The sequence below is a fragment of the Fundulus heteroclitus genome, unplaced genomic scaffold, assembly GCF_011125445.2.
Source record: "Fundulus heteroclitus isolate FHET01 unplaced genomic scaffold, MU-UCD_Fhet_4.1 scaffold_456, whole genome shotgun sequence".
NCBI classification, from domain to species: domain Eukaryota; kingdom Metazoa; phylum Chordata; class Actinopteri; order Cyprinodontiformes; family Fundulidae; genus Fundulus; species Fundulus heteroclitus.
In genome coordinates this window covers 49,177-71,561 of record NW_023396875.1, presented here as the reverse complement: position 1 = coordinate 71,561, position 22,385 = coordinate 49,177, and the positions used below count along the sequence as shown (strand labels likewise).

Sequence of the window (22,385 nt, the reverse complement as noted above, 5' to 3'; positions counted from 1 at the left end):
AAATAAGAAATATTCAGTAAAACAGTTTTAAAATGAACTTCTCCTATACTCAGATACTTGTCAAGATAAAATTCATGAAGCTAAACACAAACAGAACAAAGCTGTGGGCTACAGAGACTGGGTCGAAGATCCAGAATGAGGTTGTGGACTCGTGCCTCATGCAGTTGAGTTCTGGTGCTCTGAGGTGCTGCAGTCACCAGACGGGACATGCGGAGGCAGCAGGCATTGGAGCAGCACAGGCAGCTGGGAGGAGACGGACTGATAAAACTGGACAGACATGATGGAAGACTGACGGCACGCTCAGCACGGACTCCCTGTCCTACTCCACACTGCAGGAGGAGCTCACAGCGCACCACTCCTCCCAATTTAATAAATTAGAACAACATTAAGGCATTTGAGTCAATGTTTAAAACGAGAAATTCCAAGCATTGACTCCGTAATTAAGCTGTCCAACAGAGTGGGACCAGGTTTAAAATCTTTTATAGCCCCAGCTCGAATGAATTTGTATAATAGGGAAGGAGACAGTGGGAGAGGAAGGACACAGTGAGAAGGAAACAAGCAAGTTTCCAAGCAAACAGAAAATTCTCAAGAGTGAGAATAAGGTTTCGAATGTCAACAGAGAGAAAATGGGAGACCTCAGTCGCTCCATGAGAAGCTGTGAGTGCTAGCTGTCTGAGACAGCATGAAGATAGTAGAGGTCCCCGAGGACGGAAGGCGATGCTTCATCTTTAGGGAAGCAGGTACAGAGAGGAAGAGAGGGAGAAATAGGAGGGTGATAGGTGAGAAAGTGTGATACTGCAGAGGAGTCAGCTTGAAAAATAAAATAAGGTTGGGTAAATAGAAGAACCGTGTGCTTGAAAATTAGACCAGAAGTAAATCAAGCAGTACAGTAAATATAATGCTACGACAAATAGAGCAAATCTTTCATTTCCATGATTGACCTCAAACATGGTTTATAATAACCGAAGTAAAAAAATAAAAAAACATACCACAGGCTCTCACATACCAGCAAATATAACCTGTTACAGTGGAAACATAAAGTTGAACTGGAAAGTCAACATGTCTGTGGTCATTTAACTGGTTAAATCAAGGAAATCACTATAGAAATTATTTAAAATAAGTGTATAGTTATAGGAATTAGAAACAAGAAGAAATTTCAGTAACATCCAGGTGTGCAGTATACCAAAATGTGTATCTTTGTATGCAGGTCTCTTCCCCACACGTTGATGGATAAAATACTTGTAAAAATGTTTTATCTTACAGGGTTCCAACAAATTAAACATTTTTTCAGTCTCAATTTTCTATAATTTTGTGCTGTTTTTGTCAAATTCCTGGCATCTTGTTATATTATTGGTATGTTCCAAAAATGATGAAACAACAAAATATTAAAGTTAGCATTTGATTCAGCGGTGTGCTAAAGGGCTTTTTCACATTCTTTTCAACTGAGTTCACCTCTATTTCAAAATCTGTATTCATCCTGATGATGCTTTACTGAATACAGATTCTTAAAGGAGCAGTTTTTGATCTTTAAGAACCCCGGTCTCCAAATATTCAGAAAATACGAGTATCAACCCAAGGCATAGGCTGGTGACAGGTATCAAAGTATGCTGATGGTTTTTACAGTAATTGTTTAAAAAGCATAAAAATGTTGTGTCATAGTTTTTCTAGAATGAAAGCTTTTTAAATGAGGCGATGTGGGAAAGTGCCAGAGTGACCAGCATCTTCTCTGTTCGATGTATAAAAAAAAAAACATTGCTGTACACCTTCAGTCTGCTGGCTGAAACAATTGCTCCTCACTTTTTGCTCACTCACTAGACAAATTGGACTATTTGTAAATATTTCACAAAATGCATTACACTGATATAGTTTGATGCTAAACATACAATTATTCAAAATAACAATGACAAAGAGTGTATAATAATATGTCACAATATCTTAGCAGCAGCAGGAACAGTTGTTGCTTTTCAGCCATAAATAAAAGCAGTTAAATCTGGTTATATATTGTTTAAAAGATTTGCATATATACGCCATAGATAATACAACAAAAAGGATATGTCTTTTTTAAATGTTTTGAAGTGAGGTTCTGTGACGTTAATCCGTAATAATAGTCTTATTCTGTAGTAGAAAGATGTCATTACACCAATAGCTTGAGGAAAGTTAAAGGAGCTATAAGTAATACTGACACCTTGTGGCTCAAATCGCTACAGCAGCTTGCCAAGCACAACAATCTGATATGCTGTTTTTGAACGGAGTGAAACCCTTCTGAATTTTTACTTCCACAGGTCTATTTTGTTCTATTTCTAGTCTGTCTCTCTTACTGTCTTACATGTTTTTGCAGGCTGCTGTACTTTTTCCATGATAAAATACCAAATGCTGCTCTCTGTTTTGGGAACCCTGGGAACTCTCATATGATTGGCTCAGGAACCAGGAAGTAAAGATACGGGCTACACTCAGAACCAAATTAGTTCCAGACTGTACTTCTAGGTTTGAAAGGAGAAAAACCTGACTAAGTTATTATTGATGGAGAGGACAGATTGTTTATAAGGAATGTCACTTCCATCCCAGGTGACAAATGAGAATAATTTAGGTTGACTTTACAGTAAATATATTACTTATAGCTCCTTTAAAGAAGACCTTTGAGTGGTGGATGGCTAACAGGCCACTGCCTGTTGTAGCTGACTTTAGCCATTCCAGTTAATTAAAAATGTAAATGCTCATATCAGTGGGATATACATGTAAACTGATATTATTAGTTTACAATTTCTCAACAGACCATTGTTAATTACGGTGCTTACTAAGGTTGTAAAAATATCGATACTCCGAAAAGTATCAATTATCAAATGCTGTATCGGTATATAATACTTATTTTGCATGGTATCAATACTAAAGCGCCTGTCGCAAGCACGCGCGACCTGACTGTGGGCACGCATACATGACAATCAGTGCAGCTTGCTGCTCAATTAATGTAGGTTGTTTTATCTTTCGCCGTTAGCTCTGGCTAGTATCCTTTACTTGTGGTTTTGTGTGTGTGACACAAAATGTAGTCATTGTTGCCAATTTTGATTTTGCAGTTTCCATGAACTCAGAAAAACTTTTCACTTCTTTTCAGTTCTTTTTCAGTTTCGTTTTCACATCCTCTGACAAGTGTTTGCATATTTTTGCTATTGTTAATTCTAGAGTTCTGGATTATTTGCGCAATAAAAGAATAATACCCCAGACAACCTTAAATGATTATATATTTGAGTAATTTATTGTGCATTTATTTAACTAGCATCTGTGATTCTGTTGAGAAAACATATTCCATGTTGTGATTGAAAAAGATGCCTTTAATTGGTTGTCATTTTTGTCCCCATGGTATTGAAAATGGTATCGAGTTAGAAATCTTAGTATTGTGACAACCCTAGTGCTTATAGTATTACTTTTAACCAAACAACACCTGTGTTTCTGTGTGATACTGTTAGTTGATCTGGCAGCTGAACCATTTCTCCAGATAAGCTTTGATTTCTCATTTCACTCTAGCTCCTCCAAGAATCAATCAAATGTTAGGATTTTGCATCGGTTGTGAAGCCATATCGAAGATCGTATGCTCCTATGCCTTCCAGGTTATGTAGTCATTTAAGAATAATCCCAAATGACTGACTGGTGAAGCGGATTGATGTGTAAATCTGCTTAACATGTTAACCTTTCACCACTTTTATGGATGTACTTAATGTTCCAACAAGCTCACACCGATGTGTCTTTTTACTTCATGAAAAGGAACTATTACTGGTAATAATTTCACAGAACCTCAACACAAAAAAATCCAACCAAACCCTTTAAGTTGTGATATGCACACTTTACAAATATGACAAAGATAAATTACGTAATCTACAAATAAATCTTGATCTAGTCAGGAAATTCAAACCGGATGCCTGAGTTTCTTTAACAGAATAAACCAGAGATGGAAAACGATCAAAGTTTTCAAGGGTTGTGGACGCCTGATCTTGACACATTGATTGACACCCTGATCACTATTCAATCAACCTCCAGAAAGGTATTCCAAATAACTCAACTTACATGCACTAACACCTGAGGAAACAAATGGTTATTTTTCCTGAAGCAGATTTTGAAAGAACACATGAATTAAAAGCATATGCATGCGAATGAATCCAATCCAGCTTTACCTTTCGTGCGTGGGGTCCACGGGGTTTGCGGAGCACCACAAGCAGGATCTCTGGCAGTAGACTGAGGAGTATGAGCAAGATGATGACCAGCCATGCCGACACTGAGCTCAGCATGTTGGCGAACACAAAGTACAAACGCTGGTGCTTCAGGAAAGGCCTGTTGGAGAATACACACTTTGGGTCACATCCTTTGTTTCTGATAGTTGAGAAACGGTCGGCTACAAGAGGTTTTCGTGTGTATTTTCTTACCATATTATTCCTCCCCAGAAGAAGCTGAAAAACACATAAAAAGCCAGGGAACCCCAAATTACAAAGTGGTTGATCCATGTCCAGTGCCGTGTGTCAAGAGAAAGCTGCAAAGAAGAAGAAAAGTCACTTAAAAACCATACCCAAAATCAACATTTACACCCTAAATCCACTTTTTACAGGACTTTTTTCTAAAGCTGCAGCTTAGAACAGTTCATACAGTTACCTTTAGCGTTACAGTGAAGACAAGCACGGTGAACACGATAGTTCCATATGACCAGTTCCCAAAAACCTGGATTTGAATAAGATAAACAGGATGTTGCGATGAGAAGGTGGTGAATCAAAGTCTCTGGCTCACTTCTGTTCAGCAGTAGAGTGAACTCAAACCTGGCCGTTGTCCTGCAGAGCTGGGTTACTGAATAAAAACCGAACACCAAAGAAGAAGACTAAGCCGTGGAAGATTCCAAGCGCAGTCCAGTAAAGGAACAGTTTCCACCGTAACATTGCGTTCTTTGCAATCTCCCTAAAATAAATTAATAGGGAGAAATAAGAAAAATCACACAATTACTTGCTAAGAAAGTGATGATTACTAAGTGTGAAGTATTCCAGAGAATGCTAATTAGGAGTCAAGCTAGCAGTGGGTAAAAAACATTTTTAAGCATCTTTAATAAATGCTACTAGATCTTATTTTTATATTCAAACAGCTACAAAAGTGACAGAAAAACCATGGAAGTGATGACACGAAGTCTACCCCTATATGTAACAACATAGAGAAAAAAGCACAGCTAAACTTGCAGATCTAGCCAAAAGTTTAGAAACATTAATTAATCATTTACATGAAAGTCCTACATTTTGGGCTTTTAATGTTGAATTAAAAATTTTTTTCTCTCAATATGATTTGATAGGACAAAACTTCTTTTTTTTTTTAAATGTCCTTTAGACAACCGGGTTTTGACCACATGCTTTTTGTAACCATCAAAACATCATCACCACAATTCTGAAACAATATTTAACTACTATTTCTGGTAGAGTTTATTTAAAGATTGACCAAACTACAATAAGGTTCAGGTCGTGGTTACATTCCATGCTAAAAATAGTGGCGCGTAAAGATTTCTGTCCATATAGTGCATTCATGTCAGGCGTATCTTGGTCGATCATCAGGAAGCTTGTGGATGCGTACCCAAGAAAAGCAACTGGAGCAGTGTTACTTGTAATCGTAGCGGCAATGTAGCACTGTGTGCTGACATGTGTTTAGCATTAAACAATGAAGAAGACAGTAAAAGAAATGAAGAAAGAAAGAAAGAAAGAAATAAAGGACTTAAAAAAAAAAAAAAAACAGAATTCTGTAAGAACTTATTACAAAAAGCATGTTTCTCAAATTGCAAATTCCCAGGAAACATTCCTCCAAATATTATTTGGGGTGCCAGTATCTATCCATAATGGATCTGAGTGTATGGATTTAAGAAAATTGTTTAAGCTGTTTGTTTGAAACTCATATCAATATTGAATGTGTGTAAACCTCTGACTCAAACTGCATTTTCTATAAGGCGCAATACAACCGATTTACCTGTAGAGGGTGGAGTTCTCCAAGAGAACCTCGATGCAAATGTGTTGCTCCAAAAGGCTGTAAGCCAGGATGGGCATAGAGGTGAAGCAGATGTTGTACATCGTCAGATAGGCGGCATCATACAGGGGCTGGGGAGGATGTGAGCAGGAGGAAGGGTTGGGAAGTGGGTAAGGAGGAGAAGGCAGGGTGGGGTGACTGGGGATTAATATAAAGGAGCAGAAAATACTGAAAAACGACTGTCTAAAAGGAGGTCACATAAGGAAGAACAAGGACAACTTTGTATGGAGTTATGACAGATCTGTGTTGTGGGTCACAACAGAAAATAAAATGAATCATTCCACGAGCTTAAAATAAGTATGTTTTAGTTGCAATATTCCATGTAGGGAAAAGTCTATTCTTAATCAAAGCTTCTACTAATATTTAAAAGATAAATAATGGAGCCTATGTAATTTTTCTTAGCTATTCATGACTGATTGACTACTATGAAAAACTGTTACAGGTTTCTTCAGTTTTTCCTTGTTCTGCACTTGTATGTTTCATATCAATGTATTCTTACAAGCAAAGACAACCAAGTAAATGCAAATAATGTTTGTTGAGGAATAACATCAAAATCAACCTATCCCTATCTGAAAATTATCATTTTGAGATCACAGAAGCACCTAAAGGCAGGAGTATCAACTAACTTTCCTTTTTTTTCCTTGCTTTTTGTTTGTGACCGCAAATCTACTTTTGTAAAACGTGCAGTATATAGTATATTAAGTATTTGGTAAATAACCTGGTTGAAATGGCATGTTTTAATGTACAATATTTTAGATTTAATGTCGTAAATGTAGGCATTTAAATTGTGGGAAAAATATCCCTTTTTTCAGTAAAATTAACTTTTAAGTTTTTTCTTGTAAATAAGTGAATTTCCTCCTCCGTGACCACATTATTATCATTCTTTCATTTGCAAAGGTCTAACAAATTGTCAAAATCCAACCATGTTTCTGAATCAAGTCTATTCTGTAAAGAAGCGGCACAAGCATTTATGACATTTTGGGGGCGATTCTTTTTCACATGGGGCCAGGTTAATTTTGTTTTTATTTTACCCCTCAATAAAAAGAATCATTTGAAAATTGCAGCTTTATATTTACTCAGGTCTTTAGTTTGTCTGATATTAGAATGAATGTGGTAAAAAACTAAAAACAGAAGAAATCTGTAAGGGAGCAAATTACAGATTTCTTCCGTTCTTAGTTTTTTACCACAGTGGTGTGGTGAACCCACACCTCCATTCTTATTGTACCTTTCTCAGTCATGCATTGGATCAAAAATCTCACTACACAAACATCACCAAGATTGCACCACAGTGATGCTCGATGCGGCAAAACCTGGTGGGTCTGGATTGCTTTAGCAGCGGTCAAACTTCACAGGGATAATGGGTGATGGGGTAATTTGAGGGGAACTGGGCTCAGTCATCTTTAATGCTCAGAACATTTCCAAACCTCATTGTTGCAAAGGAAAAACTCACTTGCTGGGAAAAGCCACAGAAGAACTGGTACAAAAACTGAGGTAAGATGAAGCAAAGATTCTGTGGACGAAAAGGGCAAGAAAGAGTTGTGCATAATTATGTGTACAGTCCAACTTTAACCCAAATGTCTTTTCATCTGTTATTATAATTTATGTCTCACAAAAACAAATAAATTAATAATGAAACATATCTAGTAAACAGCTTTGCAAATACAAGTTTTGCATATACATGAACCAAGCGGGGTGATCAGAACCTCACACAAGCAAAAATATTAGCTTTGCTTACCTTGTAAAAGAAGTACTGCACTAAGTGTGCAATGCGAACATAGTAAAGATGTCCATGGGCCAACAAAAGTTTCTTGAGGTGCTTCAGCTTAATAATCGCATAATCACTGTTTTTTGCTGCCTGCCGTCCTTCTTTACCCTTAATACCTGAAACAGCAGAAAAAAAAATCTGCATCATCAAAGCTGATTTAGATTTAGAGGTTAATTGTAACCTGCAGTAAAGGATTGTGGCTACCCCACATTTAAAGTGATTTCTTACCAATGCCAACATGAGCTTCCAAAATCATGCTAACATCATTTGCTCCATCACCGATGGAAAGAGTAATCGGGCTGCCTTCAGAGTTCTTCACCAGTCTAACAATCTAAAGATGAGGCAAAATGGAGAGCTGCGTGTTGCCAAGTGTTTGCTGTTAAAGTGATAAATCCAATTTCCTGAACTGAGCTGAGCTGACCTGAGCCTTCTGCAGAGGGGCCATGCGGCAGCAGAGCACAGCCGTGCAGTTCTTGCAAATCTCCAGAAACAGCTTCTTGTAGCAGTTCGAGTTGGATTCAGAGGATGTGCTGAGCACCATCGACAAGGAAGCTCCATCGATGATGAAGCCATAATCATTGCCTGCTACAGACCAACTCCTACAACACATAGCAGGAACGAGTTAGAACCTCTGATAGAAACATTCTGACAGTCAGTGCCTTGCCCTACTTTTCAAGCAGTTTTACATGCTTCACATTTTGTCACTATACACACATGAATGTATTTTATTCGGGTTTAATGTGGCGGAAACACAAAGTAGCGTTCAACTGTGGGGTTGCTATTTTTTTTTCTCCTCCAGGGAAAGGAAAGCTGGTCAGAGTTGGTCACTTAAATCCTCGAGGGCCGGTGTCCTACAGCTTTGAGATACGTCCCATCTCCTACAAACATGAAGCTCTATAGAGCTCTGCTGAAGTGCACATTTTTGGGTCAGGAGTTTTAAAGTAGTCACTGTAAACGAGAGGCTGGACAAGAGTTGAATCTGGGGTAGAGGTTTGTCCTCCATCAGGACAACAAACCTAAGCATAGAGCTACAATGGAATGGTTTAGGACACAGATGTCAAACTCCTTGTGGTCCAGTGTCCTGCAGGTTTCAGGATGTGTCTCTGTGTCAACACACCTGAATAAAATAATTAAGTTAAGTCATTAGAAGGATTCAGGAGGAGGTAATTGAGCAATTTGATGTACAAGTGTTGGACCTGACTTCTCCTGCATTGTCTACATTTAAATTGTTTACTTTTAAATCACTGCTGCACCTTATACTGTAATTTAATTTTACTACAATTTACAAGCTGTATGCAACAAAATTTCGTTCTGTACGGACTCTGTGCATACAAAATGACAAATAAAGTTGTCCTGAGGCACACGCAAAGGTTTCAGCACACGGGCCCTCGAGGACTTGAGCGAAGTATTCGTGTGTTAGCATGACCAGGTCAGATCGGTCCAGACCCAAATCAGAGTGAGAATGTGTGGCAAGATTTGAAACTTGATGTTCACAAGCACTTTCCATTTCATATGACTGAGCTTGAGCTGTTTGGCAAATATTTGGCAAAAACACCAGTCTGAGACATGCCTTTGGTAAAAAAATCCAATAAGTATCCGAATTAGTACCACATATGGAAGTGGCCCAAATTGGATTTTTCAGGGGCTGAACAGATCAGAATTGGACCTTTGAAACTGCCATGAAAAAAACAAAACAAAAAAAATACAGATTTGGGTCGCATATGGACAAAAAGATCAAATTTGGGTCACATTTCCCTGCAGTGTGAACGTAGATTAAATGTTCCAGGACACTGGATCTCGAAGACTGGAGTTACTCCCCTAAAAGCTGCCAGAAAAGGTGGTTTTATAAGAATATTGACTCAGGGGGGCTGACTATAGACGTATGCCACATTTGTCAGATTTTTAGAAAGTTTGGAAACCATGCATCTTTTTCCTAACACTACACAATTACACAGAGATTTGGGTCACTACCACACAAATAATAATCCTCATAAAACATACTGAGCTTTTTGGTTGAAAGTAGTAGACAAAATGTGAAAAGGTTAAGTTTTTTTGTAAGGTTATTATTTAGTAATGTTAAGATACCAACCTGGTAATTCCTGATTTTACTGGTGGGGCATCTTGAACAGCTTTCTTATGGTATTCAGACATCAGATCATGCAACCTTTCCTCCCGCCGCCTTCCTCCATCCTCGAGAGTGCGCAACGTTAGCTCCAGCAGCTCTGTGTGTTTCGTAAACAATCCACAAGCATAGCAAGTGGACTTCGCCGTCTCCATCTTGTCCCCCGTTAGAACCCAAACCTTCATGCCTGCTCCCTGCAGAGCTTCCATGGTCTGTGCTGCCTCTTCCTGAAGCCTTTGGGTGAAACATATAAGTACATTAGAAGACAATAATTACACTTCACTAAGTAAAAAAACAAAAAAAGGTTAAGAAAACAACTGAATATGAAAATGTCACTCCAATGAAGTTCAGTTTTCTATGAGATGTCACCGTCTCGATCAGAGCAGTGGGTTCCAAACCTGAAGTTGGGATCCCACCGTGTCATAAAATACTATTTGACAGGTTATAGGTCGTTCTTCATAAATATAATTCAATTTAATGTTTACTTACAGCATTTTAGCTGTGTTTGCTACAAAAAACACTAAAAGAAGCCAGAAACGATGTCCTTGTTTTATTGCCATTTGTTTTGCACATTTTAACTAGAGGGGCAGGAGTTGTACGCTGAATATTTCTGAAAAGGCACATTACAGCTAATAACAAGTCATCTTATGTCAAACTAAATAACTATAATTTTGCAAAAAATAATTGATATTTTCTGTCCAATGATCTGAAAAGCTTTATTTTAGAATAGAAGAGGCTGATATATATATTAGGATTGTATTTATTTAAAGACATTACAATTTTTAGATTGTTATATTGATTATATATCTATTTTACGGATTGACACTTTGTATAATTTTAGTCTTAGTTAGTTTTTTTTTTATTTTACATTTATTTCTATATCTATGATGATCTAAATTATGAAACAACTGACCAAAAATGGTAATTTTTAGTTTTAGGATTGTTCCCCCTATTAATTTTGATATCCATTTTCTTTTTAATCATGACATGATTGTATCTCCTAAGTTTTTAATCCTCTATAATTGTTTGATTTGTCAAAAATGTTTTTTTTTTTTTTTTTTTTTTATTTCCAGTTTCTTCTGTCTTTTTGTAATTTCCCTTATAAGCAGTGCTCATAAAACAAATAATTTATCTGTTTTATCAACTTGGAAGTCTTTGATTGCTGAGGACCACAAAACCACATGATGGCAGTATAAGTTTGTAAAGGTTTAGTACAATGAGAAAAAAAAAAATAACAAAAGGAACCCATAAGTTTGTTAAGACAAAAGGAGATTAGAGAATCTTGTCAATAGCATTAATCCAGCGTGGAGATTTGCAAATTATACAACAATTAATCTTGATGAAAGGAAAATAATTCAAAATACATTAAAAACACTGTAAAATCAAGACTATCTGCAGATTTAACACCCACTGATCTTCCACAGCAGTAGCTCCTATTAGAGTCATTTCAGTCTCGACTTGGTTGTAAACAGCCATAAGCTTCTCATCTCTGTCCTGCAGAGCCAGTCTAGCTTCTCTCAAGTCTGCATCCACCTTTGCATACTCTTCTGCACTGAGGAGCTTGTAAGCCACACACAACGTGCGATAACCATCCTGAAAAGAGCAAAAAAAAAAAAAAAAAAAAAAAAGGTCACCGCAAACAAACGTGAGATTTTTTGGTGAAAATGTTACAACAGTTCGGATGGGCAGAAAGACCATCTGTTTCTCACTCACTATTGCGTTTCGTTCCACATGCGTGCGTATACTCTCCACCTCGTTCTGCTTGACTCGAGGGAAGATGGAAGAATCTGCTCCCTTACAGAAGAGCAATATCTCACCTGAATACAAATATAAAAATTTACATAGACATGGTGAGGGTAGAACATAAAGAGTACATCAAACAAAAATGCAATTAATCAAACTAGTCTTAAGCTCACCTGTTTTGGGTCTGACCATTACACTCATTCGCCTTCTCACAGGGTCGAAGTTTAACACGTGAAGTAGCTCATACCTTCAAGGAGCACAAAACGACAACAAATTAGAAAAAAAAAAAAAAAGAAATACAAAAGCATCAATGAAACTGTACTGATGAAGGTTGTTTATGACTTACGTTTCAACATCTTTATTCCGGTTAAGAATTTTCATCTCTTTACTTTCAAGGCCCAGAAACGTGAAGCCATACCTGCAGATGGAGACAAATTACAGATAATGTGCCATTTCTTAGTCATGCGTTTGTGTTTTACCTCGTTTAAATTTTGATGATTAAGGCTTAAAACTAATGAACACTCAAAATTCAACTCCTCAGAAAATTTGAATGTAAAATAAGATCAATGAAAAGAGATTCTCCAGTCCTAGAGACATTATGTCAGGCCCTACTCCATCGAGGGGAAGACTGCTGACTTGAAAGTTGTCCAACAGACAGTCATGGACTCCTTCCACACAGAAGGGCACAAAACAAAGGCTCATCGCTAAAGACACTGACAACTCAGGGTCCACTGTTCACAAATACTAATGGAAATTGAGTGGAAGGACAACATGTTACACCAGGGATAACTGCAGCTCTGAATTTTGTGTTTTCATTAGCTGTAAGCCATATTCATCTAAATGAATAGAAATAAACACTTGGAACATATCATCTGTGCGAATGGTTGAAAATAAATTAACTTTAATGATTATGCAATAAATTTTGTAAATGACAAAATTATTCTTTAAAAAACAGGAACAATTTTAAGGATTTTAACAGTTAATTTCAGTTCAAATGGATTATTTCACAATAGCTTTTTTTTTTTTTTTTTTTACCTCATGGCTCCCTTAACCAGAGCAATCTCATCAGGCGAGGAAGCTATGAAGCCCTTCTCCTTCTGTGGTGAGTCTAGCACCTCCTCATGGACCCCTAAACCATCTACCTGGTCTAGGTTGTGATTTGTAGATTCCTTCACTTTGACAGTGTGGCACAGGCAGAGGGCCCGAAGAAACAGCTCCTCCTTCTCCTAATAACACAACAAAAACACAACATATTTATTAAACTAAAATAACACAAATGCTGAACAAACTTAACTAATTTCAAATTTGCTGACTAAACTACAAAGTAGTATCAGGCGCTTGTGTCCAGAGCACAGCCACTTTTTCCACTCCCTGTCAACTGCGTATGTTGACATGACAAAGAGGCTCCACATGGGTGACCTATGGAGGGTCTTTCTGACCAATGAGCTATATAATGGCCATATGTTATTGCTTGTGTGACTTTTTATAGCAGATGGTGGGGCAACACAACACTCACCCTGCCAGCTTTCTGCTGTATTTTGTTTACAGGTCCATCTGTGACGCAAAACCCGTCCAACTCTGAGGCCCCTTCCCGATGCTTGTACTGGAAGCCATCGATGCAACACTCTATGAACTCCATGTTATTCTGAGTCAGCGTTCCGGTCTTGTCTGTAAAGACGTACTCCACCTGCGGGAAACATGACGGAGAAGGGGTGGGATGCAAAATCAGAAGAAAATAATTATGCATTTGTCAGAGTCAAAGGGTGAAAAAGCTTTTATTAAACATTTTAAGTGCAACAGCTGAAAAGAAGCTTTGTTTTGTGCTAATTGGAGTAGCACAAAAAGATAATTGGTGGCATTTCAAATGTATTGCAATTATATATGTATCACACTATTTGACTTTACTGTTTTGGCCCACATGAAGGAAAGTTTGGACACCCCTGATCTGAGGTATGTTAAATTTAATGTTTTCTAATTATTACATTTAAAATCTTACTTCATTCTGACTGTTTTATTATTTTAATACAGGGCTGTTTTATTTATTTTGAGCTCATTACTGTGAATGCAGTAGGCATTCACAGTTATTGAGATCCTCCTTCACGTTTTTACTGTTTTACTGTTTTGTTACTCTTTGATTCGTTTCTCCTCCTACAGTTTTTGTCCGATTTCAACCATTCAACTTTTAAACTATTCAGCTTCTTCTGGAATCGATGGCTATATCTTTTTGTACTTTCAACTTTTCAACTTTTTAAAATATTCAGCTTTTTCTGCAAATTTTCAGCTTTTTTTTCTCCCATAGGAAATGAATGTAATTCACTAAAATTCAGCTCATTTCAGCTGCTTTTTGACAGCTTACTGCTTCAGCCTACTTTCAGCTAGAAACGCCATTCAACTTTTAAAATGTAATGATATCTTTCAGCTATTATGGTATGTTTCAGCTTTTTCATATCTTTTACCATTTTCATATAGTACCTCCTTAAAATAATTTTGGCTTTTCAAGAAATTAAGCAAATAACATGCGTTGCTATGGTCGTCAAGGAGGCAGTTATAGAGTGCACACTCTAGAATTTCAACAAATTCTTCTTCTCCGAACAACTTCTTTTCACTCGTTCAATTTTCAACCTATCCACATAAATTATACATCAAAACGTAGGAATTTTTGTCTGGATTCAGGAAATGTAACCCTCATTGGTGTAGCATTTATATATTTTTCACAAATCACCTCAGAGCGACACAAACCCGAAACCTCCCCCATTCATTTCCTATGGAGCGCTTTTGAAAAATGACGTCTGAAAATCTAAAACATCACATGTTTTCCCATCGTCGCTACTCCTAAACCGTTTGATGTACAGGCATGAGACTTTCACACATGAATGTCCCAACCCTTCTGGCATTCACAAAAAAGGAATTTTTTGGATAACTGTTACGGTTTTGCCGCAGGAAAAATTTGTTCGGGAGTAGCGAATGTGCAAAATCCTGAAAATGCTTTCGAGCTGCATTTTTCCACATGATCCACTATTTTACATCGTTGCTGTGCCTACACCGATTTTTGTACAAACATTAAAATGAGCAACATAGTCCTCAAAAGCCTGCTGATACTCACAGCGAAAGAATTATTTTGATATCTCTAATACTTTTTCAGCTAGAGCAATTTGTTCGGTTTTTAGAGGATTTTTGAAATTCCTTAAAAATACCCTATAGAACATAATTTTTTACGCCTTTATTAAAATATTTCCAGCAAAAACGGATATTTTGTCTTGTTGTCCTATCCGTTACGAAATAAACACAGAAAAAATTACGTCTCTACCATCTACGGATCAGGAGATATGGAGCGTTGTTTGAGGCAAAGTATTCCATTTTATTCCAATGAGGCAGAGTCTGAGCAAAGTCTCTGCACTTCGGTAGAATGGTCAGCTGCAGGTGTGAGTGAGTTTCCATGACGACGGAACTCTGCTGACCAGAGCGACAGACTCCATTGGGATAAAATCGCAACTTTCGACACCCACTGCAGTGGCTGTGATTAATGTAGGAATCTGAAATTCGCAGTCACTTCTTCTTAACATTTAAAATTTTTCATGTGATTATCAGTTATGTGTCACTTTTCTGTCCCATTTTGGATTTCACATGCTTTCCTATTGGGCCTTTGCTTCCAACAGGACCTGGCATGATGCCCAGACACGACCCAATTGGCCAACACAGCACCACCCACCCGTGGGAATGGCGCTTCACACCATTTTGGTCAAATATTGAGTTCTGGGCCCAGCTGTGGTGAGGCTGAGTTGCTAAAGGAGGCCGATCTGACACATGAACTTTGGTCACGTTTGGTGACATTAAGTATTGGCACCCCTTTTCGAGGCACTTCCCAGTACAGGATTTGGACCAAACTGACCCGGTGATCCTGAACACAACCCTGTTAACGGCTAACGGTTAGCATGTTGCAAACCGGAAGTAGCTCTAGGAAGGTCCTACAAACTTCTGCTTTATAGAGTCTGTACCTCCTTTATACAGAATGCTCCACAATAAATTTGGGCCTCGTCGCGTAAAGCATCTCCAAGTTAGGAGGTGTCAAACATCCAACGCTTTTCAATGGGGGCGAAACCCCTTATACTCCTAGAAATGCAGGCCCACATATGGCTACAGTATATTCAAGTTTGAAGTTCTACTTCTGCTTTGTTAAACAATTCAGTGTTTAGAATGAGTTAGGAAATGTTTGGTGCCATTCCCTCAGTTTTTTCTTCTTCTAATCATTCAGCTTTGTTCTTTCATGTTCAAATTCTTCAACTCTTTCAAATTCTTCAACTTTTTCAACTTCTTCAGTGCTTTTCAGCTATTTTTTCTCTTCTTCAAAGATTTTCTGCATCTTTTGCTTAGTCATTCAGGTATCTGCATTCACAGTGCATTTTCGCAGGAAATGCAAATTTTTCTAGTTGCATTTATTATTGTATTGTGACTGCTGTTTAATTTATTCTGTGTACAGCACTTTTATACTGTGGCTGTTTAAAGTGCTCTATAACTAAAGTGGGTATGATAATTTAGGGGTAAAATTGAGAAAAAAAGATATATTTGTGATTGATTTCTACATTTCATATCAACATTTCAATACTTAATCTGAACGTAATTAATCTGGTGTATTTAATAATCCTATACACTGCACATAAATTAAATCCTGACAAGGAGTTTTATGCAGACTAGGAATGGGCTGATTACTGACATCAAGGTAGAAAAGGGTTTTAAAACGTTTTACTTTGAAAACAACTAAAGTATTCTGTCATATCTTCCTGTGATTTGAAGTCCTTTTAATTAGGTAGAAAAAAAAGCGATACGACTAAAGCTGAATAGAGAATGGAGAAACCCAGAGCCACACCTCCTCCATCCATTGCTGCAATCCTGAACTTTTTCTTTTCTTACAAAAGAAGAGAAATGCTCTTTGGAAATATTTCCAGTTGCAATACACCCAAACAGTCACAGTGTGTAAAGAAAAGAAGCATAACCCAACACTCTTATTGCAGTAAGACTGTTATAAAACTATAGCTGGCAAGCAGTTAGCTGCAGGCTCTACCAGAGCAGGTTGCCCCACTGATCAACCAGCTAATAGCAGCGTATTAAACTCCCTCTGTTACCTTCATAAAAACTGGACAGCTGAGGGCTATAATACTCTGCACAATAATATGTACGTGAAAACCAGTAATACATCTGCCAGATGTTGATTCTAACCTATACATTGGTAATATATCATCATCAACAGGACATATGGTTTAGATAGGATTCTTAATTAAAAGAAAGAAAAAGCGATTTAAAAGCCTCATTTGAATTTGTCCTCAAGCCTGACCTGTCCCAACTCCTCGTTGAGGTCTGATGTGTTGACCAGCGCCCCCTCGTTGATTTCAGCATCGTAGAAATCTTTGTCCCATGTGATGAAAAAGGACCCCAAGAACTTTTGCATCTCAACCGTGACGTACATGGAGACCGGAATGATGAAGTTGAAGAGCACCATGAAGGATAAGAAGTCTGTGAACATTTTTAGGTACTGTTGATATAAAAACACAAAAGAATGAAGTTAAAAGTATTCAGAGATTTCAAAATCTTTAAAACCAAGCATCCTCTAAACTATTCTTTAGTATTTCTGCAAAGAAATTATCACATACATTTTGATTATTTGGTTAAAAACAATACTTAATAAAAACAACTAAATTAATTGCACTATGAAATGTAAACATAAATGTTGTCTGAGCTAGTGTGACTAATAATACCTTTAATCTGAATTTATCTTTTTGTTTTTTACTTAACTTCTGCATTTGTATAAATATTCACCATTTAAACTGGGTATGGAGGATATTAACAAAAATAAGGTTTATGTAGAGGATCTAACGCTGTAAAGAATAATTTCATTTAAAAAGCAGTGGCCATAAGGACTGTGCCATGTTTAGTGTTTTCATTATTTTTTATAAATATTATAGCTGGAGCAATGACCTAAAGGTTGTCACCAGTAAATATGCAGGGTTACAGAGCACCACAATGTTCTGTTGAAGTTTAAAATTTGCACTTAGCAATCTGGGACTGTTCCCATTGAATCGGTTTGAGGAAAAGAGGGAATTTCACCAAAACTCTCCGAGCTGACTGGGCAAAGAGACACCTGTGTGTTTTTGAACGGACAAATAACGCGAGAATGAATCATGCAGGCAACGGTTATTTCATTGACATTATATCTGCAAATCATTTAGGCTGTCTCTATTATCTTTACACATCTGGAGGTCGGACATTCTTGACTGTTCTTTGTAAAACAGCTTAAGCTCAGTCAGAGTTGATGGAGAGTGTTAACATGTTGTGTCACTGTTATGGGAATTCTGAACAGATAACTGACTTCCCTGAATTACTGAAGAAGGAGACAGTGGAGTGATACAGTTCCAGCACTTTATTGAGAAACAGAGCAGAGCTTTACATGGACAAAGTATTCGCATCGCGCGGCTGCAGCCTAGCATCTGGCCCTGTCTCTGCCCGACCTCGCTTTCGGGTCTCCCTAATACTGCACAGTGGCCTTGGCAGGAGACAAAACAAAGACAGTCTATCCTAGACAATCGCCAGCCGTACAGTATTTACGCAGCGGCCTCCGGCCTTGCACTCAGTAAGAGTGGATTACATACACAGACATCTTGTCTCCTGGCCCTGCGTCCGAGAGGCAACAGGTCACTTTGACTTTAGGGCAAAGATTAATACAACAGTCACAGAACCTTTATTTAAGCTCTGAACTTTGACTAGGCCAATCTAACACAACCGTATGTTGTACGCATGATGATATTCTGTTATGACGTGACTGCAGGTTTTCTATGGGCAGACCTACACAAATCCACTATTAAGTTAAAGTAAAAGTTGTAATGGTGTTTTCTAACTCATGATATGAGTTTTGTTTTTGGGGCAGTAATTTATCAGCCACATCACTTTCTCTTTCAAGTTTTGAGATCATGAACAATGGTTTCATCGATGTTGTAAAAAACAATGTCCACACCTGATTAGTGTCCTTCTCCTTCACTGTTTTCTCGTTGTACCACGGCTCATCGTGCTTGGTCTGCCACACGTACTTAAGTGTGGTGCACACAAACGCCTTGCTCACCAGGATGAAAAGGTAAACCAAGAGGAAGGCATTGATAGACCTGAAAGAGCACTACGAGTTACGACAAACAGTAAATCCGAGATGTTTAAACTTGTCTGCACTCCTTGCTACAAACTTACTTCTCGACAGCGGACCGTTTTTGAGACTTGCCCTGATAGTTAAGGGCCATTTTTGTTTCCATTCCAGTGTAAACTGCAACACCTTGAGGAAAGAAAAAGATAGATCAGCATTCTGCATAAGAAACCACTGAGATGCTCTACTTTCGTTTGACTCACCACATATCTTCTGAGTGTTCTTCAAATTCGCTCCTTTCAGCAGCAGGTTTTCTGGCCCTAAAGATCTGCACACAATCACATCAGTGGATTAAACACTTGTGTTGTGATTCAGGAGCTGTGCAATTCACACACCCTTGTATTCTCTAAATGGGAATCTGGCAGGGGATCTGGCATCAGTTCTAGCAAACACAGTGGCAGTGGGGCTGCAGTCCAGGTTTACACCCCATGTGCTCTTCAGAAGGACACTGGAATTTGTTTGTGGCTAACACAAAGTAGTCAATGAGAAATGCCAGTGGGAGTGCTTTGAAAGCAGCGGCTAAACCCCTGCCAGCCGGTTTTAATGTTAATGCTTGTTTGCAATGAAGGATCAATAGAGAAGTGATTTGTTAGAGATGCAAAGGAAAACAAATGGGTGCTTAAGGAACTGTGTTCTGATTTTGCTCCCATTCAAAGTGGATTGGGATGGCTGTGCATCAGAGCTCTCACCTCACATCAGGCTCCTCGCTGTCTATGTAAATGTGCATACGGCCAGCAAATCTGGAACAAAGTAACATCCATTTAGAATATATGACAAACCAGATATTTACATACACTGCATGAAACCACTTCCCACCGACATTAAATAGAAATAAAGGCTTTACTGCTTTCAGTCACTTGGTTACCAACGTTATTTCTTTTGACTATAAATATCAGAAAGCCATTTTTTGAAAGAATGTGAAATATATATTTTATTTTATTCAAATGTTTGTATACAATAAGACTATTATGCCCATAAACAATTTGGGAAAGAACAAACAATGACATAGGATGAAAGGCCACCTAGTGAGGAAGAAACCTTTACTCTAAAAGTAATCTAAGCAGCTAAACTAGGCTTTACAAAGGTACCCAGGGACAAACATAACTTCCGAAAACATGTCTTGTGGGTTAATGAAACAAAAATGTACATTTCTAGACACAATAGTCATTGTTATTTTTGGAGGAAAAAGAGGGACGCTTGCAAGCCTGATAACACAATCCCAACTGTGTATACAGATCATATAGAAAAAGCAACCATTGTTTTCTCACTTCCTGAAGGGACATTAAAACAGACCCAACATTTCCTGTTTGTGGCCAGTTAGAATTTCCCCAAATTATTCTTGTTTGTTAAATGCAAACATATTAAAAGAGGATGCTTTTTCTTTCTTCAAACTCCAAATTAACACATTAATATTGCTTTTCCTTTAAACATTTTGCTTTTAGCAGTTCTAAAAAGGTTGTATAAATCCAGAGAAGACAGCCTTTGCAGCTCTGGCTCCTAAATTGTGGAATGAGCTGCCGCTGATGGTCAAGCAGGCCGCATCTCTTTCTGCTTTTAAAACTTGTTTAAAAAGAAATATTTTTTTATTGGCTTTCAACCCAGAGTGAGTTAATAACTGTGTCTTTATATTGCACTTTTTCCTTGTATTTGTTGTGTTTTTTTTATTTATTTTGCAAAGTTGTTTTACTGTTTTATTGTTGTTTTTGTATTTGTACAGCAGTTCAGTCAGCTGCTATGTTGTATTTTAAGTGCTTTAGAAATAAATATGGTATGGTATACAGTTTAATAGAAAGTTACACCAAATACGGAGGATACAAACTCCTGATTTTGAATTTAAAACATTTTTAAAAATGTATCTTTTATTATGTTTTCTGATATTATTTATTAATCCTAACTGATCTATAACAGAAAAGGTTTAGTTTGATTCAATGTCAGAGAGTGATAAAAGGTCATCATTTTTTTTATCAAGTGTTTAAAATATCCTTTTTTCAACTATCGGCGTATTATCTGTAAGGTATATTTATTTGACTTTATTCTTCCCACTTCATATGGCATTGTGTTAAACCAGCACAGCACAGACATCATAAGCATGCCATGCAAATCTGTTAAGACCACATGGAGACGGACTTACTTGTAAAGGTCCGGTTGAGGCTGTTCACACTCAATGGTGGCACTGATACAATGCAGCTCGCTCTCTATGTCTGACGCTGTGTAGTGTGTCTAGAAGGTGGAACAAAGAGAGTCAGAACTGCCTGTCGTCACTGAGGTCAAGCGGTCATCCTAACTTCTTGATCTCTTTCTCATTCAGAAAGAGAAAGATATACAAAAGATACTGATATCACAATCACTGGAAATGCAGAAAAATACAGAATGAGACAACTTGTCTAAAAGCAGAGAGAGATCACCACTTTTAAAAGAACAGTGACCACTTAATGATATCTGGTTTGTAACTCTAAGAATTAACACTGATTTAAACTTCAAGCCAGTCTTCCCATGATCCAGGGCATTTATAGGTTAACGAAATTAGCTGGAGATGGACAGCAGCACATCTCACTTTATGGTTGGACTCTCCATCCAGGCTTGCTGTGGTAACAAAACATGTGCCATCTTCTCGGCTGGACTTCAGGAGTATTAAATCACAGGGAAAGGTCTCATCTTCTTCTACTTCCAAAATGTCTCCAACCTGAAGGCACAAGAAAAAAATAGTAGTAACATAAAATAAAATAGCATAACACAGAAAAAACTTCTAGACAAGATGCACAAGAATGAATAAAAGAAAATGGTGTAACAGTACAAAAAAAGATCATCATTTGGTACGTATTCCGGTTTTAAAGTCACAGTATGTTTTCAGTAAGCTTTAGTAAAAAAAAAAAAAAAAGACATTATTAGTAAAAAAAAAAAAATTATTTGGTCAGAAATAAACCCATTTTTCAATTTCTGAAATTAAATTAGTTTCATTTATAATGTTCTAAAACTCTATAAGTATAGAACTGCATTTTTTTAAATGTATAAATTAGTTATAGCCATAGCTTATGCCTGGACGGATAGATTCTAGACCAATAAAACCCCTTGAAAAAGGGTTAATGTTAACGTTTAGAATTTTTAATATGACTGTGCCTATATTTAAGAATAAAACCTGTTTAAATAATTTTTGAATTCATATTTCTCCAACCTACTTCACCAGCTGTACCTGAATGTAACATGTGCAGCTGTTGGGAAAGTCCCCTCTTGTCAATGGGATTTCTCCAACTTCCATTTGAAAAGATGTATGGAGTTTGACCTGATCTAATGCTACAGATAGTCATACAGATGTCAGCTGATTTTTCTCCATTATCAGTGATGTTTACATTCAGCTTGATTCAGATGTATAATTCAGTTTAGTGCAAAGCAAGTTATATACAGTATTACTGTTGAAAGACGCCATGAAAAACCACAACAGGTTTAAGCTTCTTGCTTCTTGGAGTCTGACAAAACAGAAGCGATAGCACCAGCTATGCATGTGTCCTCCTGCGCCGCAACGTTTATTTTGGTTCGGCTGTGGG

General features: G+C 37.5%; 1 protein-coding gene across 5 annotated transcripts in view; it reads right to left on the bottom strand.

The window, feature by feature from the left end:
- The window catches only part of atp11c (ATPase phospholipid transporting 11C), a 77,250-nt gene that overhangs the window by 6,227 nt on the left and 48,638 nt on the right, over positions 1-22,385 (bottom strand). For 4 of the 5 annotated variants that reach the window (XM_036131737.1, XM_036131738.1, XM_036131740.1 and 1 more), the window contains exons 6-28: positions 21,398-21,526; positions 20,975-21,063; positions 19,533-19,583; positions 19,047-19,111; positions 18,891-18,972; positions 18,667-18,811; positions 16,993-17,190; positions 13,180-13,350; positions 12,699-12,889; positions 12,010-12,081; positions 11,837-11,910; positions 11,634-11,737; positions 11,332-11,513; positions 9,888-10,154; positions 8,220-8,397; positions 8,027-8,129; positions 7,769-7,914; positions 7,484-7,543; positions 5,977-6,104; positions 4,797-4,932; positions 4,636-4,701; positions 4,413-4,516; positions 4,164-4,320 (exon numbers count right to left, since the gene is read on the bottom strand). In XM_036131737.1, coding sequence (XP_035987630.1) covers positions 4,164-4,320; positions 4,413-4,516; positions 4,636-4,701; positions 4,797-4,932; positions 5,977-6,104; positions 7,484-7,543; positions 7,769-7,914; positions 8,027-8,129; positions 8,220-8,397; positions 9,888-10,154; positions 11,332-11,513; positions 11,634-11,737; positions 11,837-11,910; positions 12,010-12,081; positions 12,699-12,889; positions 13,180-13,350; positions 16,993-17,190; positions 18,667-18,811; positions 18,891-18,972; positions 19,047-19,111; positions 19,533-19,583; positions 20,975-21,063; positions 21,398-21,526 — 2,898 coding nt within the window. Of the gene's footprint in view, positions 1-635; positions 727-4,163; positions 4,321-4,412; positions 4,517-4,635; positions 4,702-4,796; positions 4,933-5,976; positions 6,105-7,483; positions 7,544-7,768; positions 7,915-8,026; positions 8,130-8,219; positions 8,398-9,887; positions 10,155-11,331; positions 11,514-11,633; positions 11,738-11,836; positions 11,911-12,009; positions 12,082-12,698; positions 12,890-13,179; positions 13,351-16,992; positions 17,191-18,666; positions 18,812-18,890; positions 18,973-19,046; positions 19,112-19,532; positions 19,584-20,974; positions 21,064-21,397; positions 21,527-22,385 lie in introns of those variants that run through there. The other variant, XM_036131739.1, reaches the window with a different exon arrangement.